The sequence below is a fragment of the Jaculus jaculus genome, chromosome 5, assembly GCF_020740685.1.
Source record: "Jaculus jaculus isolate mJacJac1 chromosome 5, mJacJac1.mat.Y.cur, whole genome shotgun sequence".
NCBI lineage: Eukaryota > Metazoa > Chordata > Mammalia > Rodentia > Dipodidae > Jaculus > Jaculus jaculus.
The window spans coordinates 136,202,423-136,223,129 of record NC_059106.1 but is presented as its reverse complement, the minus strand read 5'-3'; the positions used below and the strand labels follow the sequence as shown (position 1 = coordinate 136,223,129).

The window sequence follows — 20,707 nt, the reverse complement described above, 5'->3', positions numbered from 1 at the left end:
AGTAAGTTCTTGAATTTTTGATCTTCCTGCCTCATCCTCCAAAGTAGCTAGGATTTTAGGCCTGCATCACTACACCCAGAAAAAAAGTCCCGGTTTTAAGATATAATGAATATTCTCTTAACAGAAACATATATTACTTAAATGTCGAGAAAAAGAAATTATTTACTCAAGAGGCTGAGATAGACCTGCCACAAGATCAAGGTTAGCCTGGGCTACAAGCAATACCCTCTCTCAAAAGAAAGAGACATTCATTAATATTAAATTCACGCTATTTCCTGTCTTCCTCAGATGCTGTATCACGAAGCACCACACCTGACCAGGGCTACTTGTTAGTAACTGAGACCAGTTTTTTTTTTTTTTTTTTTTGAGGCAGGGTCTCACTCTAGCCCAGGCTGACCTGGAATTCACTATGGAGTCTAAGGGTGGCCTTGAACTCACGGTGATCCTCCTACCTCTGCCTCCCAAGTGCTAGAATTAAAGGCGTGCACCACCATGCCCGGCTTGAGACTAGTTTTGTAAAAAACCTTCACTGCATTCTCTGTGAATGACCCCTATCAAAACAGAACAAGTGAACTGGGCAGAATCTAACATCATTGGAAAACAAAGGCCCGGGCTAGGTTTTGTGTCACAGGCCTGTAATCCTGGCTAAAATGGGCCAATTTTGAGATCAAGCCAGCCTAGGCTACATAGCTAAACCCTGTCTCAGAAACATAAACAAAACAAGGAGAGAGGAGAGCAGGAAGACAAGGGAGACAGAAGAGAAAAAAGGAGGGTGAGGAGGAGGAGAAAGAGAGAGAGGAGGGAATGAAGAAAGGAAGGGAGAATGGGAAGAAGGAGGGAGAAAATGAAAGAAGAAAGGAAGGCAGGGAAAGGGGAGAGAAGGCAAGAAAAGGAAACAAGTTTGTCACACCTTGCCTTCGGCTCACCTGTCTGGATGGGCAAGGGACCTCAGCTTTATTCGGAGGACCCTGAGCGTGTACTTCGGGCCTATTACAGATCCCGTGGAGAACACCAGGGAGATGGCTGCCACTGTATCCAGATCTTGATTGAATCTTGCAAGTAGACTCACTTGATGGTATTTCTGAAAAGTGGCTGGTTCACTGCAAGGAAGAATGACATTTTCAAATGACTATAGATTGCTAATGAGAGAAAGTAGCTTTACACCCTGCAAATCACTGGTTGCCAGGAGACCACTCAAGCCCTTGCCTGCACTAGCTCACTTTCATGCGCAAAGACCTCTGACCACAAAGGACTGCCTAAATGAAGTGAGTGACCCCAACTTGACACTGCAGAAGTAGGCTGCTGACAGCTGCCTGTGTGTGAGGTGGTGACTCCATCTCTTGACACAGCTCTCTAATCCCCTGAAACATTTGGCAGGGAGGGTATTGTTTTCCTGTTTTACAGAGAGTACAACAGCTGCTGGCAGACAGCAAGCTCTCTGCACGGTAAGGCTTAAGCACAGCAGCATGGATGGATTCAACCAAGATCAGTAAGCAGATGGTCTGTCCACTAAGCTGCATTGCCAGAAGCCTATGTGTAGCTCCTCTTCCTTCTCTCCTTCCCTCCCTCCCTCCCTCCTTCCTTCTTTTCCTTTCCTTCCCTTCCCTTCCATCTCCCTCCTCACCCTCCCTCCCTCCCTCCCTCCCTCCCTCCCTCCCTTCCTTCTTTTCTCTTTCTCTTTTTTTGTGTATGTTTGTATGAGTGGGGGTGGGGTCGCACCAAGGCCTCTTTCTACAGGAAACAACACCAGATTCATAGAATCCCCTTTGGTTTGGTACTGGGGAATTAAATCTGGGCCGACAGGCTTTGCATCCAAGTGCCTTTAATCCTTGAGCCATCCCCCAGCCAGTATGTATATTTTCAGCCAAACTGCATACTCAGTTTGAAAAGCTGATGTTAAGTATACATTTTTGTGTTTTGTTCTTTGAGGTAGAGTCTCACTCTAGCCCAGGCTGACCTGGAATTCACTATGTAGTCTTAGGATCCTCCTACCTCTGCGAGTTCTGGGATTAAAGGTGTGTGTCACAACAGCCAGTTTAAGTATACATTTTTAAAATCCTTCTACTCAAAATAACCCTTAAAATAGCTATACCTCAATGTGAATACTTTTTTTTTTCCAAGTGTGTGGGGAGGTTTGGCCAGCCAGGACCTCAAACGATCTTAAGATATATTACTGCAGAGGTCCAGCATAGTCCTGTTCTTCTGGAAAGTTGGGAGAAGAAGCCACTAAGAAGTGAGAAGCACCCTGGGGGACAACTGACCGTCTCCAGACACAGACCCTTACATTGGAGGTTGGGGAATGTGAGCAGGTGTCTGAATCAAGTCTAAGACTGTGGAATGCAAAAGTGTCACAGGAAAGCAATAATTCGAGCTGGGTGTGGTGGCATCTGGACGTGGTGGCACAGGCACGCGAGAGGCAAAGGTAGGAGGATTGCTGTGAGTTTGAGGCCAGCCTGGGCTACAGTGAGACCCCATCTTGAGAAAACAAGTCAGGCATGCTGGTACACCTCTTTAATCCCAGCACTTGGGAGGCAGAAGCAGAAGGATCACTGTGAGTTTGAGGCCACCCTGAGACTACATAGTGACTTTCAGGTCAGCCTGGGCTAGAGTGAGACCCTACCTCGAAAAACAAAACAAAACCAAAAAAAAATCATCATCATCATCATCCTCTGAAAAGTGACCAGAGTTTTTGGTTTGTAAATGCCATCTCCACAGAAAGGACGGGGGACCCTTGGAGAAATGGTTGTTTTTAGGCCCAGGACAGGGAAGGTGCAGAGTAGTTCTGGAACAGCCTGTGTGCAAGAAAAGGAACCAAGTGTTGCAGAGTGTAAAGAAAATGCTCAAAAGGACAAAGTCACCTTACACCCACTCGGATAGCTGGTATTGGTGGTGCTGTGAGAAACTGGAACCCTTGTGCACTGTTGGTGGGATGGAACTGGTACAACAGCAATGGAAAACAAAATAGTGGCTATGTCAGAAAATCACAAATAGAATTTCCACAAGAGCCAGCAATCTCATGTCTGGATGAATGGATGGATGGGTAGATAAAAGATAGATAGATAGATCATAGGTAGATAGATAGATAGATAGATAGATAGATAGATAGATAGATAGATGATAGATAGGTAGGTAGATAGATAGATAGATAGATAGATAGATAGATGAGACATAGATAGAACAAAAGAATTGAAAGTAGGTTCTTAGATATTTTTACAGTAATAATATTCACAATTGCTAAGAGTTGAACAAGTGTCCATTAACAGGCAAATGTAATGAACAAGACATGGCATATACATATATATGTTATATATATAAACAGGATAATAATCTATATTTAAAATGAAGGAGAAGCCAGAAGTGGTGGTGTATACCTTTAATCCCAGCACTTAGGAGGTAGAAGAAGATCATAATGAATTCAAAGGCCTGCCTGGGACTATAGAATGAATTCAGGGTTAGGCTAGGCTAGAGTGAGGCCCTGGCTTAAAAAAAAAATTAAAATAGACAGGCATGGTGGTACACACCTTTCATCCTAGCACTCGGGAGATAGAGGTAGGAGGATCACCATAAGTTCAAGGCCACCTTGAGACTACATAGTTAATTCCAGGTCAGCTCTGGGATAGAGCAAGATCCCACCTCGAAAAATCAAAAATAAAAATAAAAATTAATTTAAAAATTAAAATGAAAGAGAGAGAGAGGGCTAGGGAGATGGATCAATGGGCAATAGTGCTTGCTACATAAGCATGAAGAGCTATGTTCAATCCCCAGCACCCAAACAAATAGTCAAGCACATGCTTGTAACCCTGTGCTGAGGGGGACAGAGATAGGAGGACCACTGGTGCTTGTTGGTGAGCCAGTCTAACTGAAAAACAACTTGAGTTCCAGGTTCAATGTGAGACTGTCTCAAAGAAATAAGATGGAAGGCTGATAGAGGTAACTAATGTCCCCTCTGTCTTTCACACAAATGTGCATGGGTGAATATATCTGTGCACATGTGCACATGCACACATACACACACATTCAAAGAAAAGAGGTAGGTGGATCATAAGTTCAAGGTTATCCTGGGCTACAAAATGAGATCAGGGCTAGCCTAAGCAACTAAATGAGACCCTGTCTCAATATAAAAGTAAGGGGTGTGGCATATTTCTCAGTGATTCAAGGTGCTTGCTTGCAAAGTCTACTGGCCCAAGTTCAATTCCTCAATGGCCACATAAAGCAAAAAGTGGTGCATGTGTCCAGCATTTGGAGCAGCAAGAGATCTGGCATGCTTATCTCACACAAAGGCACATACAAATAAATAAGTAAACTTTTAACTGGAAAAAACAAGCAAAAAGAGGGCCGAGGGTATAGTTCAGCAGTAGAGTGCTTGCCTAGCATGTACAAAGTCCTGGATTCCACTCGCAGCACTGTATAAGCTAGCATGTGACACATCTGTGACCTCAGCACTTGGAAGTTGGAAGCAGGGGACCGGCAGCTCAAGATCAAGGAGCTAGAGGACAGCATGGACTACATGATACCCTGTCTCGAGAGAAGGAAGGAAGAAGGAAGGTTGGAAAGAAAAAAGGAAGAGAGGAAGGAGAAAGGGGAGGGGAGGGAAAGAAAGCGAGGGGAGAAGAGAGGAAGAAAAGGGAAGGGAAAGGACAGGAAAAGAAAAGGAAGAAAATGGGCTACATCTTGAGATCCTGAACTCTGGGATGCAGACCTAGTGCCCCAGCTTTCTTCTTTTTCTTTCTTTTTACCCAGTAAAACTTTGCCTCACATTCCATGAGTCGATGGTCTTACTTGTGCAACACAGGACCCCATAACAGAACTCATGATGATCCTCCTACATCTACCTCCTGAGTGCTGGGATTAAAGGTGTGAGCCACCATGCCCAGCATTTAAAAAAAAAAAATTAAACCAGGTGTGGTCGTGCATACCTTTAATACCAGCACTCAGGAGGCAGAGGTTTGGATTCCTGTGAGTTTGAGGCCAGTCTAGAGCTATGCTGTGAGACCCTGCCTCAAAAAACAAAAAAAAAAAAAAAAGAAAGAAAGAAAAAGGAAAGGAGGAAAATGAAAGAAAAGAAGGCCGGAGAGATGACTCAACAATGAAAGGTGTTTGTTGGCAAAGCCCACTGGCCCAGATTTAATTCTCCAGTGCCCACATAAAGCCAGATGCACAAAGTGGCATATGCATCTGGAGTTCCTTTGCAATGACAAGAAGCCCTGGTACACCTAAACTCATACTTTCTCTTTCTCTCTCCCCTCTCTCCTGACAAGTAACTTTTTAAAAAGTAGAAGGAAAGGAAAGAAGAACAAGAGAAAAAGAAATCACATGTATACACATGAGCCACTGGGCAGATGATGACCTTGACCATGATTCCATTTGTTCTTTCAGTCTAGAAAGATGAGATAAACTTGAGGACCATGCTGTAATAACATTCTCATTGTCTTAAATTATAAAAAATAATGGTAAAATGTTAAATTTTATTGAAAGAAAGAAAGGAAGAGGAAGGAAGAAAGAAAGTTCCAAGTGCGGTGGCACACACTTGTAATCCCAGCACTGAGAAAGGCAGAGGTAGGAGAATCACTGTGAATTCAAGGCCAGCCTGGGACTATAGAGCAAGTTCCAGGTCAGCATGGGCTATAATGAGACCCTACCTCAGAAAAAAAAAAAAAAACCAACCCTATAATTTCATAAGTTTACACAGCAATCATTACCTTTTTCCACCCAATCTCATTTTGGCAGTGACTTTTCTGGTGGTGGGATTGAACACAGTGCCTCACACATGCAAGCCCTCTACTCCTGAGCCACATTCCAGCCAGCCTTTTACCTTTTTGTTTTTGAAACAGAGTTTCACTCAGTTGCCAAGGTGAGGCAAAAAGATGGTATTATGAACCAAGAACCAGACTTGAGGGCACACACCTGTAATTCCAGGACTTGGCAAACTCACTCCAAAAGAACTGGTCTGAACTCCACTGAGGCAATACATAATGACACCAAATCTTGTCCTATAGATTTGAACTGGAAGTGTAAACTGCACCTCCCTTATCAGTAAGGTGCTAAATGAGACATCACAGAGAGAGAAAGAATTCAAAACTCATCCCACCAAGGAAGAAACACTGAATGATGTAATAATTTTATTTTTTTAAAGTTTAATGTATTTTTGTTAAATCTTGCCTTTTATTATTGTCTGTTTATGTATTATAGATAACTTTAGTCATTTTTAGTATTTTTGTTTGTTTGTTTTTCTAGGTAGGGCCTCGGGCTGAACTGGACTAGTCTCAGAGTGGCCTTGAACTCACGGTGATCCTCCTACCTCCTATCTCAGCCTCCTGAGTGCTCGGATTAAAGACGTGTGCCACCACGCCTAGCTAGCCATTTTCAGTACTTCTTAAAGGTCTTTAAAATTTTTTATTTTATTTGAGAGAGAGTGAGAGAAAGCAAGCAGAGAGAGAGAGAGAGACAGAGACAGAGACAGAGACAGAGACAGAGACAGAGAGAAAGAGAGAACTGGCACACCAGGGCCTTCAGCCATTGCAGATGAACTCCAGATGCATGTGCCACCTTATGCATCTGGCTTACGTGGATCCTGGGGAATCGAATTTAGGTCCTTTGGCTTTGTAAGCAAGTGCCATCATCACTAAGCCATCCTTCCAGCCCATTTTTAGTATTTTTAAATCTTTTATTGCCTATTTTTAAATCTCCCTTTCTTTCTTTTCTTTTCTTTTTTTTTTTTTTTAAGTAGGGTCTCACTCTAGACCAGGCTGACCTGGAATTTACTATGTAGTTTCAAGGAACCCTTGAACTCATGGTAACCCCCCTACCTCTGCCTCTGAAGGGCTGGGATTAAAGGCTTATACCATTACTCCCAGCTTAAATCTTCATTCTTGCATACAAATCTCATACTGGGTTTGCTTTTATTTGCACATCAATCAAGTTTTAGGATGTTACTACACCCCATCTTGGCACACTCTACTACTCTTCCTTTGCACAGTTCACACACTTTCCTCTCATTCCAACCTCTTATTCTCTTCTTTATATCTCACAAGTATAACATTCTATAGCTTAAAAAAAAAAAAGTTTTTAGATGGGCGTGGTGGCACACACCTTTAATCCCAGCACTTGGGAGGCAAAGGTAGGTGGATTGCCTTGAGTTCAAGACCACCCTGAGATTACATAGTGTTTTCCAGGTCAGCCTGGACTAGAGTGAGACCCTACCTTGAAAAACAAAACCAAAAAAAGTCTGTAGGATATTTTATTTATTTGAAGTGGGGAGAATGGGCGTGCCAGGGCCTCCAGCCACTGCAAATGAACTCCAGATGTGTCCCCTTCTGCATCTGGCCTATGTGATCCTGGAGAACTGAACTGGGATCTTTTGGTTTTACACACAAACACCTTAACCGCCAAGCCATCTCTCCAGCCTACAGCTTTTTTTTCTTTATTTGAGACAAAGCCTCATGTAGTTTAGGCTAGCTTCAAATTCACTATGAGATGGCTCAGTGAGTAAGAATGCTTGCTATGCAAGCATGAAGGCCTGAGAGGGAATTACTCACCCTGAGTTTTATTCCCCAGAACCCATGTAAATATCTGGGTATGGACATACTTGTCTGTAACCCCAGTCCTATAGGAAGCAGAGACCAGAGAATCACAAGGGCTCACTGGTCAGTCACTCTGCGAGGGACTCTATCTCAAGGAAAGCAATTGAGGAAGACCATCCCATGTTCTACTCTGGCCTCTGCACACATGCACATGGGGAGTGTACATATGTACATACATATGCATAGACTACACATACTATGCACATATGTGTGCAAAACACACACAAACTAGCAGGATGAGTTGAAAGGCAGAATCTTTACTGCCTCCAAGAAATTAAGCTCACTATAAAAGACATGCTTATTTTAGGGTGAAAGGATGGGGAAAAAAATACTTCAGATGCTGGCTGTGGTGGTGCATGCCTAGAAATCTAACACATTGGAGGCTTAAGTAGGAGGATCACAGTAAGTTCAAGGCAAGTCTGGACTACAGAGTGAGTTCCAGGTTGGCCTGGGAAAGAGTGAGACCCTGCCTCAAAAAAAAAAACCAAAAGATATTCTTTAAAACATTTTTGTTGTTGTTGTTGTTTTTGTTTTTTGGAGGTAGGGTCTCACTCTAGCCCAGGCTGACCTGGAATTCATTATGTAGTCTTAGGGTGGCCTTGAGCTCATGGCAATCCTCCTACCTCTGTCTCCCAAGTGCTGGGATTGAAGGCATGCACCACCATGCCTGGCTTAAGTATTTTTATTTATGTATTTATTTATTTATTTATGAGAGAGAGTGAGAGAGAAAGAAAGAGGCAGAGAGAGAGAGACACACAGAATGGGCATGCCAGGGCCTCCAGCCACTGCAAACTCCAGATGCATGTGCCACCTGTGCATCTGGCTTACATGGGTCCTGGGGTATCAAACCAGGGTCCTTTGGCTTTGCAGGCAAGTGCCTTAATCACTAAACCATCTCTCCAGCCACCCAAAAGCTATTTCAAGCAAGGAAACAAGCAAGTATCACTGTTCTAATATATGACAAGATAGACATTAAACCAAAGATCATTAAACAAGCTAAAGATGATTACTTTGTGCTGATTAAGGAAACAATCCAACAAGAGCATAAAGTTCTAAACATGCACACTGAACATGTGTGCACACAATTTCACAAAATACTATTAGATGTAAAGTTCCAGATTAACTCCCAGAACACAGTACTGGGTCCCATTATCATCAATACCCCTCTCTCATCAATTGACAGGTCATCTTATGAAAAAATAAACAGAGGGTGGTGGTACATGTCTTTAATCTCAGCACTAAGGAGGCTGAGGTAGAAGGATCTCCAACCTAGGGCTCGAGGCCAGCCAGGAGCTAGAGTCAGTTCCAGCCTCGGAAAAAGACCAATAACTAAATAAACAGGGAAACATTTAGATGAAATGACATCATAGATCAAATGGACATTGCGTCCAAATATTTCAGAATACACATTTATTATGTGGCTTTTCCTCTTCTGAACAGAAGATTCTTTCCTGAGAGAGAGGTGCATCAGGACTCATAAAGTAAATGAAACTTTCAACCATCAGGCAGGGCACAAACCTCAGAAGTCACAGTGAGTTCCTGAACTTTACAAGATTCCCAAAGCCCCTCCCTCAGGTTCTGTAAGCAGGAACTGTTAGAAGGAGACTCTCCCAACCAGCTGAGCTGTCCGCAGGTCATGCAGGGAGCTGCCAGCATGCAGTTTTCATGAGGCAGATGCCTCTGAAGCGTCCACGTAACCCTCACTCACTCTCCTGCAAAGACTTGCAATAAACTCACTGGTTCACTAAGGTCGACCAGGGTGGATCTGTTCCTGACTGTGGACTCAATGTGACCGGCCACTTTCTACCATGCCTTTCCTACTACAATGGACTATATCCCCTGAAACTGTAAGGCAAAGTAAACCCTTCCTTCCTTAAGTTGCTTTTGTCAGGTTTGTTGCAGCTATAAGGAAAATAAGAAATGTTTAGTATTTAATTTCTTCAAGCAAAAAAAAAAAGGAACTAAAAACCTGCTGCAATTACAGCTCGACTTACTGATCAATTTTGGATTCCGTGATGTTTCCATATTTGTCTCTCAATTTGATTGTAATGAACCCTCTTCTGATGTTGCTGCTCCAAGATAAAATGTCCACAAAGTAATGATAGACTGCAAAACAGGAAGAGGACACTGTAAGAGAGATGCACCCTCAATACTCCCTACAGGGGTCAGTTTCCAAAGCCAGTATCTTTTCCTCTGGAGTCCCTCTGTAAAGATACAGGAAAGAATTAGAACTTTATTTGTTTTCTTCTCTCTCTCCTTTTTTTTTTTTTTTTTTTGAGACAGAGTCCCCAAAACTCAATATGTAGGCAAGGATGACCTTGTACTCATGATCTTCCTACCTCTACCTCCCAAATGCTGGGATTACAGATGTGTACCATTACACTAGGCCAGGGCAAACATTTCTACCACTCTTTCCTCTTGTTTAGTAAGGACTGCATGAGTGACAAAAAAGTTTGCTACCCAGTCAGCAGGTTCAAATATCACAAGGTTCCTACCTCACAGCCCAAACTCTCATGGGCTAATGCTGAGATTTTTGTTTGTTTTGGTTTGGGTTGGTTTTTTGTGGCAGGGTCTCACTTTAGCTCAGGCTGACCTGGAATTCACTATCTAGTCTCAGGGTGGCTTCGAACTCACAGCAATCCTCCTACCTCTGCCTCCCGCGTGCTGGGATTAAAGGTGTGTGCCACCACACCAGTTTAGACTGACTTTTTTTTTTTTTTTTTTAAATGTAGAGAGCCAGAGTGAGTGAGTGAGAGACCGAGAGAGAAAGAGAGAGAGAATTGGTGCACCAGGTCCTGCAGCCATTGCAATTGAACTCACAGATGCATACGCCACCATGTGTGCATGTGTAACCTTGCATGCTTGTGTCACTTTGTGTGTCTGGCTCACATAGGACCTGGAGAGTCAAACATGATGCTCAGGCTTCACAAGTAAACGCCTTAACTGCTAAGCCATCTCTCCAGCCCCTAAGTATTATTGAATCATTAGATTCCTACCTACCCTGTAGCTATTTGGAGACACTTCACAGTTGACAAGATCTTCCACAATTTGGACAATGTTCACTATCTGGCCTCCCTCCTCTTCTCAGCTACGACAAACCTCCCATACTTTCCGCATTGCCAAGGTCCCACTGTTCCAGGGCTTTCTGTGCCTGGACTCCTTGCTTGGTCCACATTGTAATACCTTCCTCCAGGTTTCAACTTATTGTCACTGACTAAGTCTCCTTTCTTGGCATCTGTCATACTCTCATTGTCCTCAACATTACTCAGAATGCTTTACTGTACTTAGAAACTGCAACAAACATGTGGTAAAGATGTGATTACATCAATTTAAGTGTTGATTGGAAATTTGAGACTATTGTATGTTATGAATTACAATGATTATACTATGTATACAATGTTTTCTGCTCTTCTAGAAAATGGTCTAGCTATAAAATCAAAGATTTTTTTTTAAATCCTTTAATCCCAGCACTTGGGAGGCAGAGGTAGGAAGATCATTGTGAGTTCAAGTCCACCCTGAGACTACATAAGGAATTCCAGGTCAGTCTGGGCTACAGTGAAACCCTATCTCAAAAAACAAAACAACAACAACAAAAAAAAAACCAAGAAGAAAGAAAGAAAGAGAGAGGGAGAGAGAGAAAAAAAAAAAAAGAAAGAAAGTTATGAGTGAAAACATTTAAGAATCCCTCTGATAGAGCTAGAACTAAGTAAGGATGTGGCTACCTGGGATTTTCCTAGCCCTATTTCATGTCTCTTAAGAAATCAAGAAATTTCCTGGAAGGTCTTAGTGATTACAATGGCCATCTGGTGATGACAACTCAAATTATTTTGATTTTAATTTTAATCCTAGAACATTCCTTAATATTTTAATCCTGGGAAATAGGCGTTTTACTCCCCACATTACCAACCAGGCTGTGAGACTCAGAGAGGATGACTTCACCAAGGTCCCATAACCATTATGGACAGAATCACGATCAGTCTTCAGCCCTGTCAAGGTGGAAGAAGCTGGCTACCCCTTTTTAATTTTTATCACAGTCCTCATTTGCCAAGTAGCCTCCAGAGAGCTGAGACTTAGGCATCCCCAAATATAAAACAATCAACCACATTCACTACTCACCACAGAATGGGTTCTTCTCTGTTGTGTCAAAGAATGCCTTCGTCATTGGAGGCTCTTTGTCCTTTAAGTAGTCTTTCCAATTGTCAGCATAATAGCCTATGAGAAAAGTTACAAAAGTGTAGCATTAACATGAAAACCACTGAGATAGCAAGAACAGTATGTTTCCAACAACCTCCTTCCTTCTCCACCTCTACACCTGTGGTGAGGGTAGGGTCATTCTGGTGCCCTCCTTTCTTAGTGTCTCTATCCCTAAGAATTGAAGTACAAAAGGACTCTAGCTTAGTTTTTCCCTTTATTTGCTCTGAGTAACAGGGTAGGGCAACATACATTGGTCACACTGATATTTTCAGTAATTTTTTGTTTGTTTTTTTGAGGTAGGGTCTCACTCTCTCCCAGGCTGACAAGGAATTCACTATGTAGTCTCATGCTGGTCTTGAACTCACGGTGATCCTCTGCCTCCTGAGTGCTGAGATTAACGGCGTGCACCACCATGCCTGGCAATACATTCATTTTTAATATTAAGACTGATTTAGATTTATACCTAAAATGCCATCACTACTGCAAAGCAATATTTTTGTTTACTTATTTGCTTGTGTGGGGCTGAAGATGGAACCTGGAACTCAAGATGTCATGCATGCTAAGCACGTACTCTCTACCCCAAGCTAAAGCCATACCCTGTTTTGTTGTTGTAGTTGTTGTTTTCTGGTTCTGGGGATCAACTGTAGGCCCTTGAGCATACAGGGTAAGCACTCTACTACTAAACTATATCCCTACCCCTTTTTAATTTTTTTTTGTTTGTTTGTTTTTGATATAGGGTATCTCCAAAGCCACCCAGGCTAGTGAGCTCATTTTGTAATCAAAGTAGGCCTTGAACTCTGGAATCTCCTGCCTCAGTCTCCCAAGTAGATGAGTCTAGCTAGGCCCTGTGCTTTTTTGGATAACTATATGAGGCTGCTAATTTATACAGAACATGAACATAAGCCAGGGGTGATGGCGCACACCTTCAATCCTAGCACTCGGAAGGCAGAGTTAGGAGGGTTGCTGTGAGTTCTAGGCCAGCCTGAGGCTATAGTGAATTCCAGGTCACCCTGGGCAAGACTGAGACCCTACCTCAAAAACTAAATTAAATTAAAAGAAAGAAAGAGCATGAGCTTTATGTATAACTATGTCACCAAGCGGATCAAGATCTCTAGGTCCTTGATGCAGGGGACAATGATGGGTACTATCCAGTGTGACCTCTCTCCCTCTCTCCTTTGTCATCACCCCCTAGACACAGCCTCCAAATTATAATATATCCACATCATGGCATAAAATAAGGTAAGACCCAGGCAACACTTTTTTAAAGTCCTGTATAACTTTATGCACAGCCATGGTTAAATTCCCTGTCTCATGGCATACCTTGCTGCTAACTTGAATTTTTCCATTTGGGGAAAAATTAGAAAATTCTCATAGTCATTGTGGTAGTTTGAATGTGAATGCATGTCCTCTATAGCCTGAGGTATTTTTTTTAATTTATTTTTATCTATTTGAGAGAGACATACAGAGAGAGAAAGAGGCAGATAGAGAAAGAGAGAGAAAGAATGGGTGCACCAGGGCCTCCAGCCACTGCAAACAAACTCTAGATGCGTGTGCCCCCTTGTGCATCTGGCTAACATGGGTTCTGGGGAGTTGAGCCTCGAACTCAGGTCCTCAGGCTTCACAGGCAAGCGCTTAACCACTAAGCCATCTCTCCAGCCCACCTGAGGTATTTTTAATATTTTTTTATTTTATATATATTATAACAGGTTATAGTATTTTGTCCCCTTATCCCTGCTCCCATTACCCTGGGGGCCTCTTAGTGGGGTTACAGGATTCACTGGGGTCATAAAGACTTCAGTAAAAACAATTCTTTTTTGTTGTTGTTCTTCTTCTTTTTTGAGGTAGGGTCTTACAGTAGCCCAGGCTAACTGGGAACTCACTTAGTAGTCTCAGGCTGACCTTGAACCCACAGTGACCCAACTTGAGGTATTTTTGACTAAGCCTGAAACTTTAAGCCTCCAGCAGTGTGCTGGAGGGTGTGTCACTGGGGGCAGATCTGAAGTCCAGCCCTAAGATGTTTTCAGAGCAGTTGGAGCTCTGGTTGATCTTGTGTGCTGACTGGTGATGCTTGCTGCAGTGGTTTCTCTCTGCTATGTATCTATGAGCGTGAGCCAGCTTCTTCCACCATTGATAGTGTTCCCTCAGATCTGTAAGCCTGAAATAAACCCTTTCCTCCCATAAACTACTTCTGATCAGGTGTTTGTTTAGCAAACGAAGATAACTGGCACAGTCATCTAGTGTCAAAGTCCTAACCACCTAGAATATTCCTACTAACTCCTGACAAATAATCTAGCACCTCCACAGTATCTTTTACCCCATCTGATCCCTGTATGCTGACACAGGAGGCCAAGTGTGGTGGGAAGATGTAGACTGTACTTGTTGGAAGGGAACACTCTCCACTGGACAGGTGGGTCTCTGACTCAAAACGGATACTCAGCAGAGAGGTGTGTGCACAGAGAGCCTGTTTTGTTGCAACAAGCTCAGGTTGAACAAAATGACTGCACTTCAGGTAGGCTTGGAACTCTCCTAAAACCTCCTTTTCCATGATAGACTGGCATGTCCAGGAAGGTATGTGCTGGGTGGCAACCCACACAGACTGTTTTTTGTGCTGGTTAATCTCATCATCTTAATGGTATTTAAGCCACAAATGAAACAACCTTTTGGGAGTGTCTGAGAAGGAGTTTCTAGTTAGGGTTAACTGAGGTGGAAAGACTTGCCCTAAAGTGGGTGGTACTATTTCATGGTTTGAGGGATTCTAGATTGTATAAAAGGAGAAAGTAAGCAAGCATCATAATATATCTCTCTTCGTCCTGAGTAAGAATTGAATGGGACCAACTGCTTCCTGGTCATGCAGCTACACCCTCGCTGCCATGACGGTATTCTTTCACACTGTACGCTGGAATAAGCCCTTCCTCCCTTAAGTTTCTTCTTGTCAGGTGTCTTGCCACAGTGTCAAGAAAGTAACTAATACATTATCCTAATACTGGCTAGGTGGTTCCGCCATTTGTTTTTGCTTTGGTGATTTTTGGATTTCTTTTGGTTTTGTTTGTAGTGTTTTATTTGAGACAAAGTCTTCCTATGTACAACAGGCCAGCATCAAACTCTCAAGTCTCCTGCTTCAGCCATCACACCCAGCCCTAATATTGTTTGTAATTAGTAATAGGCCGAGGCAGGAAGGTCTTGAATTCAGGAGAAGCTGAGCTATGCAGCAAGATGCTATTTCCCAAAAATATACAAATAAAAATAAAGCTGGCAATATAAAATGTTTTGTAAATACAAATTGGGGTGATTTTTATATAAAATGATTCTGGGGTTCATAGAAAGATTAGTTATCAGGCAGCAAGGGAGATGGCTCAGTGGTTAAAATCACATGCTTGCAAAGCCTACCCATCTGGGTTTGATTCCCCAGTACCCACATAAAGTAGGACACAAGGTGCAAAGTGAGGCATGCATCTGTTGTTCCTTTGTAACAACAAGAGACCCTGATGCACATGTGTGTGCATAGATACACATAAGTAGTAATTAGTTCTTTACATGGACTTACCCAGAAGTGGGCAAGACACCGTCTGTGGTGTGCCACAGTTGATGCATTTGCCATTCCTGTAATCCCGGTAGGAGCCACAAGGATAGGCGGTGATGGCACACTTCTCTTCCAGGGAAGCAAGGTACAGGTACACAGACATTTGGTGATCACACTTGAAATATTTCATTCCTTCATTGTAGAGGAATCAGGAGTAAAGCCATTGTAGCATTGAACAGAAACACATCACAGAATTTATCATATCATCACTTGAATGGCAGGCACTGTGTTAAAAGTACACCTCCCAGTGAGATGTTAGAGAGGTGCCTGAGTTCCCAAAAACAATGCAGGCTATTGCTGAAGGCTCTTGGTTGCCCACCAGAACTAAATGATAAGACCCTATTTCTGAAGACACCACAGTGGCTTTCTGACCATCTGTTACTTAGAGATTGAAATCGAAACAACTGGCCTTGCTTAGGTACAGCTGTCATATTAATAATGAAAATTTTCAAATAGGTATAAAATTTGAGAAAATAATATGAACCAATAGCATGAACATATCCCACTGTAATAGTTCTATTCATCTATTAAAGCCTACCCCTGTATCTTTTTAGGTTGCCTGGTTGTTCTTTGAGACAGGGTTGGTCCCACTGTGTAATTCAGAGACAAAAGCTATAACATAAAAAAATAATAATAATAGCATGGAGCTGGGCGTGGTGGGGCATGCCTTTAATCCCAGCACTTGGGAGGCAGAGGTAGGAAGGTTGCTGTGAGTTCAAGGCCACCCTGAGACTAATTCTAGGTCAGCCTGGACTAGAGTGAGACCCTACCTTGAGAAACTAAAATTAAAAAAAAAAAAGTAATCTGGGGTTGAGGATTTAGCTCAGTGGATGAGCACTTGCCTAGCAAACGCAAGGCCCTGGGTTCGGTCTTCAGCACCGAAAAAAAAAAAGTAATATGGAAAAACAGGTAATATAAATCTTCCAAAAATTACTAATCCCAGAGTAATGGACTCTACTGAGATAATTCAATGACATCCCAGACAAAGAAATCAAACGAATGATTATGATAAGTATGTTCAAACAAATCAAAGAAGTCATCAAATCTTCAATAAATCTCAAGGGAACTGTAGTACAAGCTAGCTTAAATAGATGTCCCCCAATATGACCTCACAGTACCTGACACTACCTACACAAGACCATCATAACAGAAGGAAAAGATGATTATATCAAAATAAAAGAGAGGGCTGGAGAGATGGCTTAGCAGTTAAGTGCTTGCCTGTGAAGCCTAAGGACCCCGGTTCAAGGCTTGATTCCTCAGGACCCACGTTAGCTAGGTGCACAAGGGGGCGCACACATCTAGAGTTTGTTTGCAGTGGCTGGAGGCCCTGGTGCACCCATTCTCTCTCTCTCTATCTGCCTCTTTCTCTCTCTGTCTGTCGCTCTCAAATTAATCAATAAAAAAAAATTTAATAAAATAAAAGAGAAACTGATTGGGGAGGGATATGATAGAGAGTGGAGTTTCAAAGGGGAAAGTAGGGGCAAGGAAGGGAATTATCATGGGATATTGTTTACAATTATGGAAGTTGTCAATAAAAAAATTAAATTAAAAAAATCTTTAAAAAGAAAAAAAAAAAAAAACTACAGCAGAGACTTTAAAAAGAATTCAATGTTATTAAAGCTTCTTGGGTTTCCAGCTGTCTGTGAGCAGATCCAAGAGTCCAGCCCTAAGGTGTGGGGATGGATTCGGAATTCCAGACATGCAGAGAGCTTGAGTTCTGCCTGGAGTTCCTGAAGTGTGCGGGCTTGCACTTTGGTGGGGCTGGTGTGGCTTCTGGCTTCTCTCTGCTCAGTCCGGTGAAAGGGGGCCAACTTCTTCCCATTATGGAACTTCCCTTGGATCTGTGAGCTTCAATAAATTCCCTTTCTCCATAACTGTGCCTGGTTTGGAAGTTCATCTCAGCAACCTGAGGCTATCTACTACAGGAACATAAAAAGCAACTGAGGCAATAAAATAATCAACATAAGATTTGAAAGAGGAATTCAATAAAGAGGTGGGAATATTGAAGAAAAATGAAATTGAAATATTGGAAATGAAAGACATAATATGTCAATAAAAGTCACCATGAGGGGCTGGAGAGATGGCCTAGCAGTTAAGACATTTGCCTGCCATGCCAGAGGATCCCGGTTCAACTCTCCAGGACCCACGTAAGCCAGATGCACAATGGGGCTCATGCATCTGGAGTTCGTTTACAGTGGCTGGAGGCCCTGGCATGCCCATTCTCTCTCCCTCTCTCTCCTTTCTCCCCCTCAAATAATAAATAAAGGGCTGGAGAAATGGCTTAGCAGTTAAGGCACTTGCCTGCAAAGACTAAGGATCCAGGTTCAATTCTCCAGGTCCCATGTAAGCCAGATGCACAGGTGGTGCATGCATCTGCAGTTTGTTTACAGTGACTAGAGACCCTAGCATGCCCATTCCCTTTCTCACTCACAAATAAATAAAAGAAGAGAAAAATAAATCTAAAATAAATAAATAAAGTCACCATGGAAGCCAGGCATGGGAACTCATGCCTTTAATTCCAGCATATGGGGTTTTGAAATAGGAAATTTGTCATGAGTTGAAGGCCAGCTGGGCTATAGAGGGAATTTCATGACATTCTAGGCTATTGTGAGACCCTGCCTCAAAACAAAACAAAAAACCTCCATGGGAAAGCCTCAATATTAGAATGGATCAAGGAAAGGAAAGAACATCTAAGCTGGAAGCCAAGGTGGAGCAAGTGGGAAAAGTCCAACAAGGACAAAGATAAATAAATAATTAGATACAAGTGGGAATTTCAAGATACAAAGGACACCGTGAACACCAAATCTCAGAATCACATGTACATAAAAAGAGAAGAGGGCTGGAGAGATGGCTTAGCGGTTAAGGTGTTTGCCTGTGAAGTCAAAGGACCCAGGTTCAATTCCCCAGGACCCACATAAGTCAGATGCACAAGGGGCACATACATCTGGAGTTCATTTGCAGTGGCTGGAGGCCCTGGCAAGCCCATTCTCTCTTTCTCTCTCCGTCCCTCCCTCTTTCTCTGTCAAACAAATAAATAAATAAAAATAAAATATTAAAAGAAAAGAAAAAGAACAAAAATTAAAAAAAAAGAGAAAAAGAACAAAACTATGAAGAAGGAAGGAAAGAAAGGAGGAAAGAAAGAAGGCTGTAGAGATGGCTCAGCAGTTAAAAGTGCTTGCTTACAAAGCCTACAGCCTAAGTTCAATTCTCCAGTACCTATACAAGTCCAGATGTACAAAATGGCACATGCATCTGGAGTTTATTTGCAGTGGCAGGAGGTCCTGGCATGCCTACTGTCTCTCTCTCTCTCCTCTCATTCTCTGCAAATTAATAAATAATTTTTTTTTTTGGTGGCACATACCTTTACTTCCAGCATTTGGCAGGCAAGAGGATGGGCTCCATGAATTGGAAATCAACCTGGACTACAGAGTGAGTTCCAGGCCAGTCTAGGTTAGAGTAAGACCCTACCTCAACACCCTCTTCCCCCCCACCTCAAAATAAGCAAAGTTAGGCTCAGCACCAACATTCACCACTCTTTGCTTCCTCGGTATGCTAAACATGACCAGCTCATGCCTTCCCTGTCATGATAACCTGTAACCTGGAGCTGTAAAATGGATAAATCCTACATTTTTTTTTTCTTTTCACAATTTTTATTAACATTTTCCATGATTATAAAAAAATATCCCATAGTAATACCCTTCCTCCCCCCCCCCGCACTTTCCCCTTTGAAATTCCATTCTCCATCATATTACTTCCCCATCTCAATCATTGCACTTACATATATACAATACCAACCTATTAAGTACCCTCCTCCCTTCCTTTCTCTTCCCTTAACTAAAATATTTTAATGAAGAGAGAGGGGGAAAAAGCCAAGCATTGTGGCACAAACCTTTAATCCCAACACTTGGGAGGCAGAGGCAGGAAGATCTCTGTAAGTTTAAGGCCAGTTTGGGACTACAAAGGTCAGCCTGGGTTAGAGTGAGACTCTACCTTGAAAAACCAAAAAGAACAATCTACAGATGCAATGCAATCCCCATCAAAACTCCAATACCATTCTTCCAGAAATAGAAAAATAAATCTTTCCCAGCGTGGTGGCTCACACCTTTAATTTCAGCACTTGGAGGCAGAGGTAGGAAGATCACTGTGAGTTCCAGGCCACCCTGAGACTACATAGTAAATTCCAGGTCAGCCTGGTCTAGACTAAAACCCTACCTCGAATAACTAAAAAAAAAAATAAATAAAAAGAAATCTTAAAAATTATTTAGAAGCACAAAAGACCTTTAATGCAATAACAAAACACAGTAACAATAGCAACAAAAACAGCATGGTGGGCTGAAGTGATGGTTTAGCGATCAAGACACTTGCCTGCAAAGCCTAAGGACCCAGGTTTGATTCTCCAAGATCTACATAAACCAGAAGCACAAGGGTTTGTTTGCAGTGGCTTGAGGCCTTAGTATGTCCATACTTTCTCTAACAAATAAATTTTTTTAAAAAAAGCATGGTACTGGCACAAAAATATGGATGTGTAAATCAATGGAACAAAAGACCCAGATATTAATCCACACAGCTATAGCCACTTTGACAAGATGCCAATAATACACAATGGTGAAAAGACAGCCTACTGGATATCCATTTGCAAGAGAATGAAACCAGATTCTTAACTCTCACATAGTACAAAACGCAACCCAATGTTGACCAAAGGCCTTAAAATAAGACCTGAAATGTTGAAAGTATTAAGAAAAAGTAAGAAAAGTGCTTCATGATATAAACATAGGTAAGGACTTTCTTTTCATTTTTTAAAAATTTTATTTATTTATTTTTGGTTTTTCAAAGAAAGCGCTTGCTCTAGTCCAAGCTGACGTGGAATTCACTATGTAGTCTCAGGTGGCCTTGAACTCATGGTGATCCTCCTACCTCTGCCTCCCAAGTGCTGGGATTAAAGGAATGCACCATCATACCCAGCTAGTTAGTTGTTTTCTTGGTGTTTATTTTTAAAAATTCTTTGTATATTCCAGATATTAATCCTCTATTGAATGTATAGCTGACAAAAGCCTTTAATCCCAGCACTTGGGAGGCAGAGGTAGGAGGATCACCATGAGTTCAAGGCCACCCTGAGACTATATAGTGAATTCCACATCAGCCTGGGCTAAAGCGAGACCCTACCTTGAAAATACAAAAAATACAAAAAGAAAGAAAAGAAAACAACAAATTAAATCAATGAATAGGCTAATGAACTGAACAAACAGTTCTCAAAAAAAAAAAAAGATCAAATGGCCAAGAAACATTTTTCAAAGTGTTCAAATTGTTGGCCATTAGGGAAATGCAAATTAAAACAACTTTGAGATTCCATCTC

At 42.1% G+C, this 20,707-nt stretch overlaps 1 protein-coding gene across 1 annotated transcript in view; it reads right to left on the bottom strand.

Moving 5' to 3' along the window:
• Positions 1-20,707, bottom strand: part of Liph (lipase H) — a 48,046-nt gene that overhangs the window by 3,867 nt on the left and 23,472 nt on the right. The window contains exons 6-9 of the mRNA XM_004654311.2: positions 15,319-15,486; positions 11,697-11,792; positions 9,575-9,686; positions 927-1,100 (exon numbers count right to left, since the gene is read on the bottom strand). Coding sequence (XP_004654368.2) covers positions 927-1,100; positions 9,575-9,686; positions 11,697-11,792; positions 15,319-15,486 — 550 coding nt within the window. The remainder of the gene's footprint in view (positions 1-926; positions 1,101-9,574; positions 9,687-11,696; positions 11,793-15,318; positions 15,487-20,707) is intronic.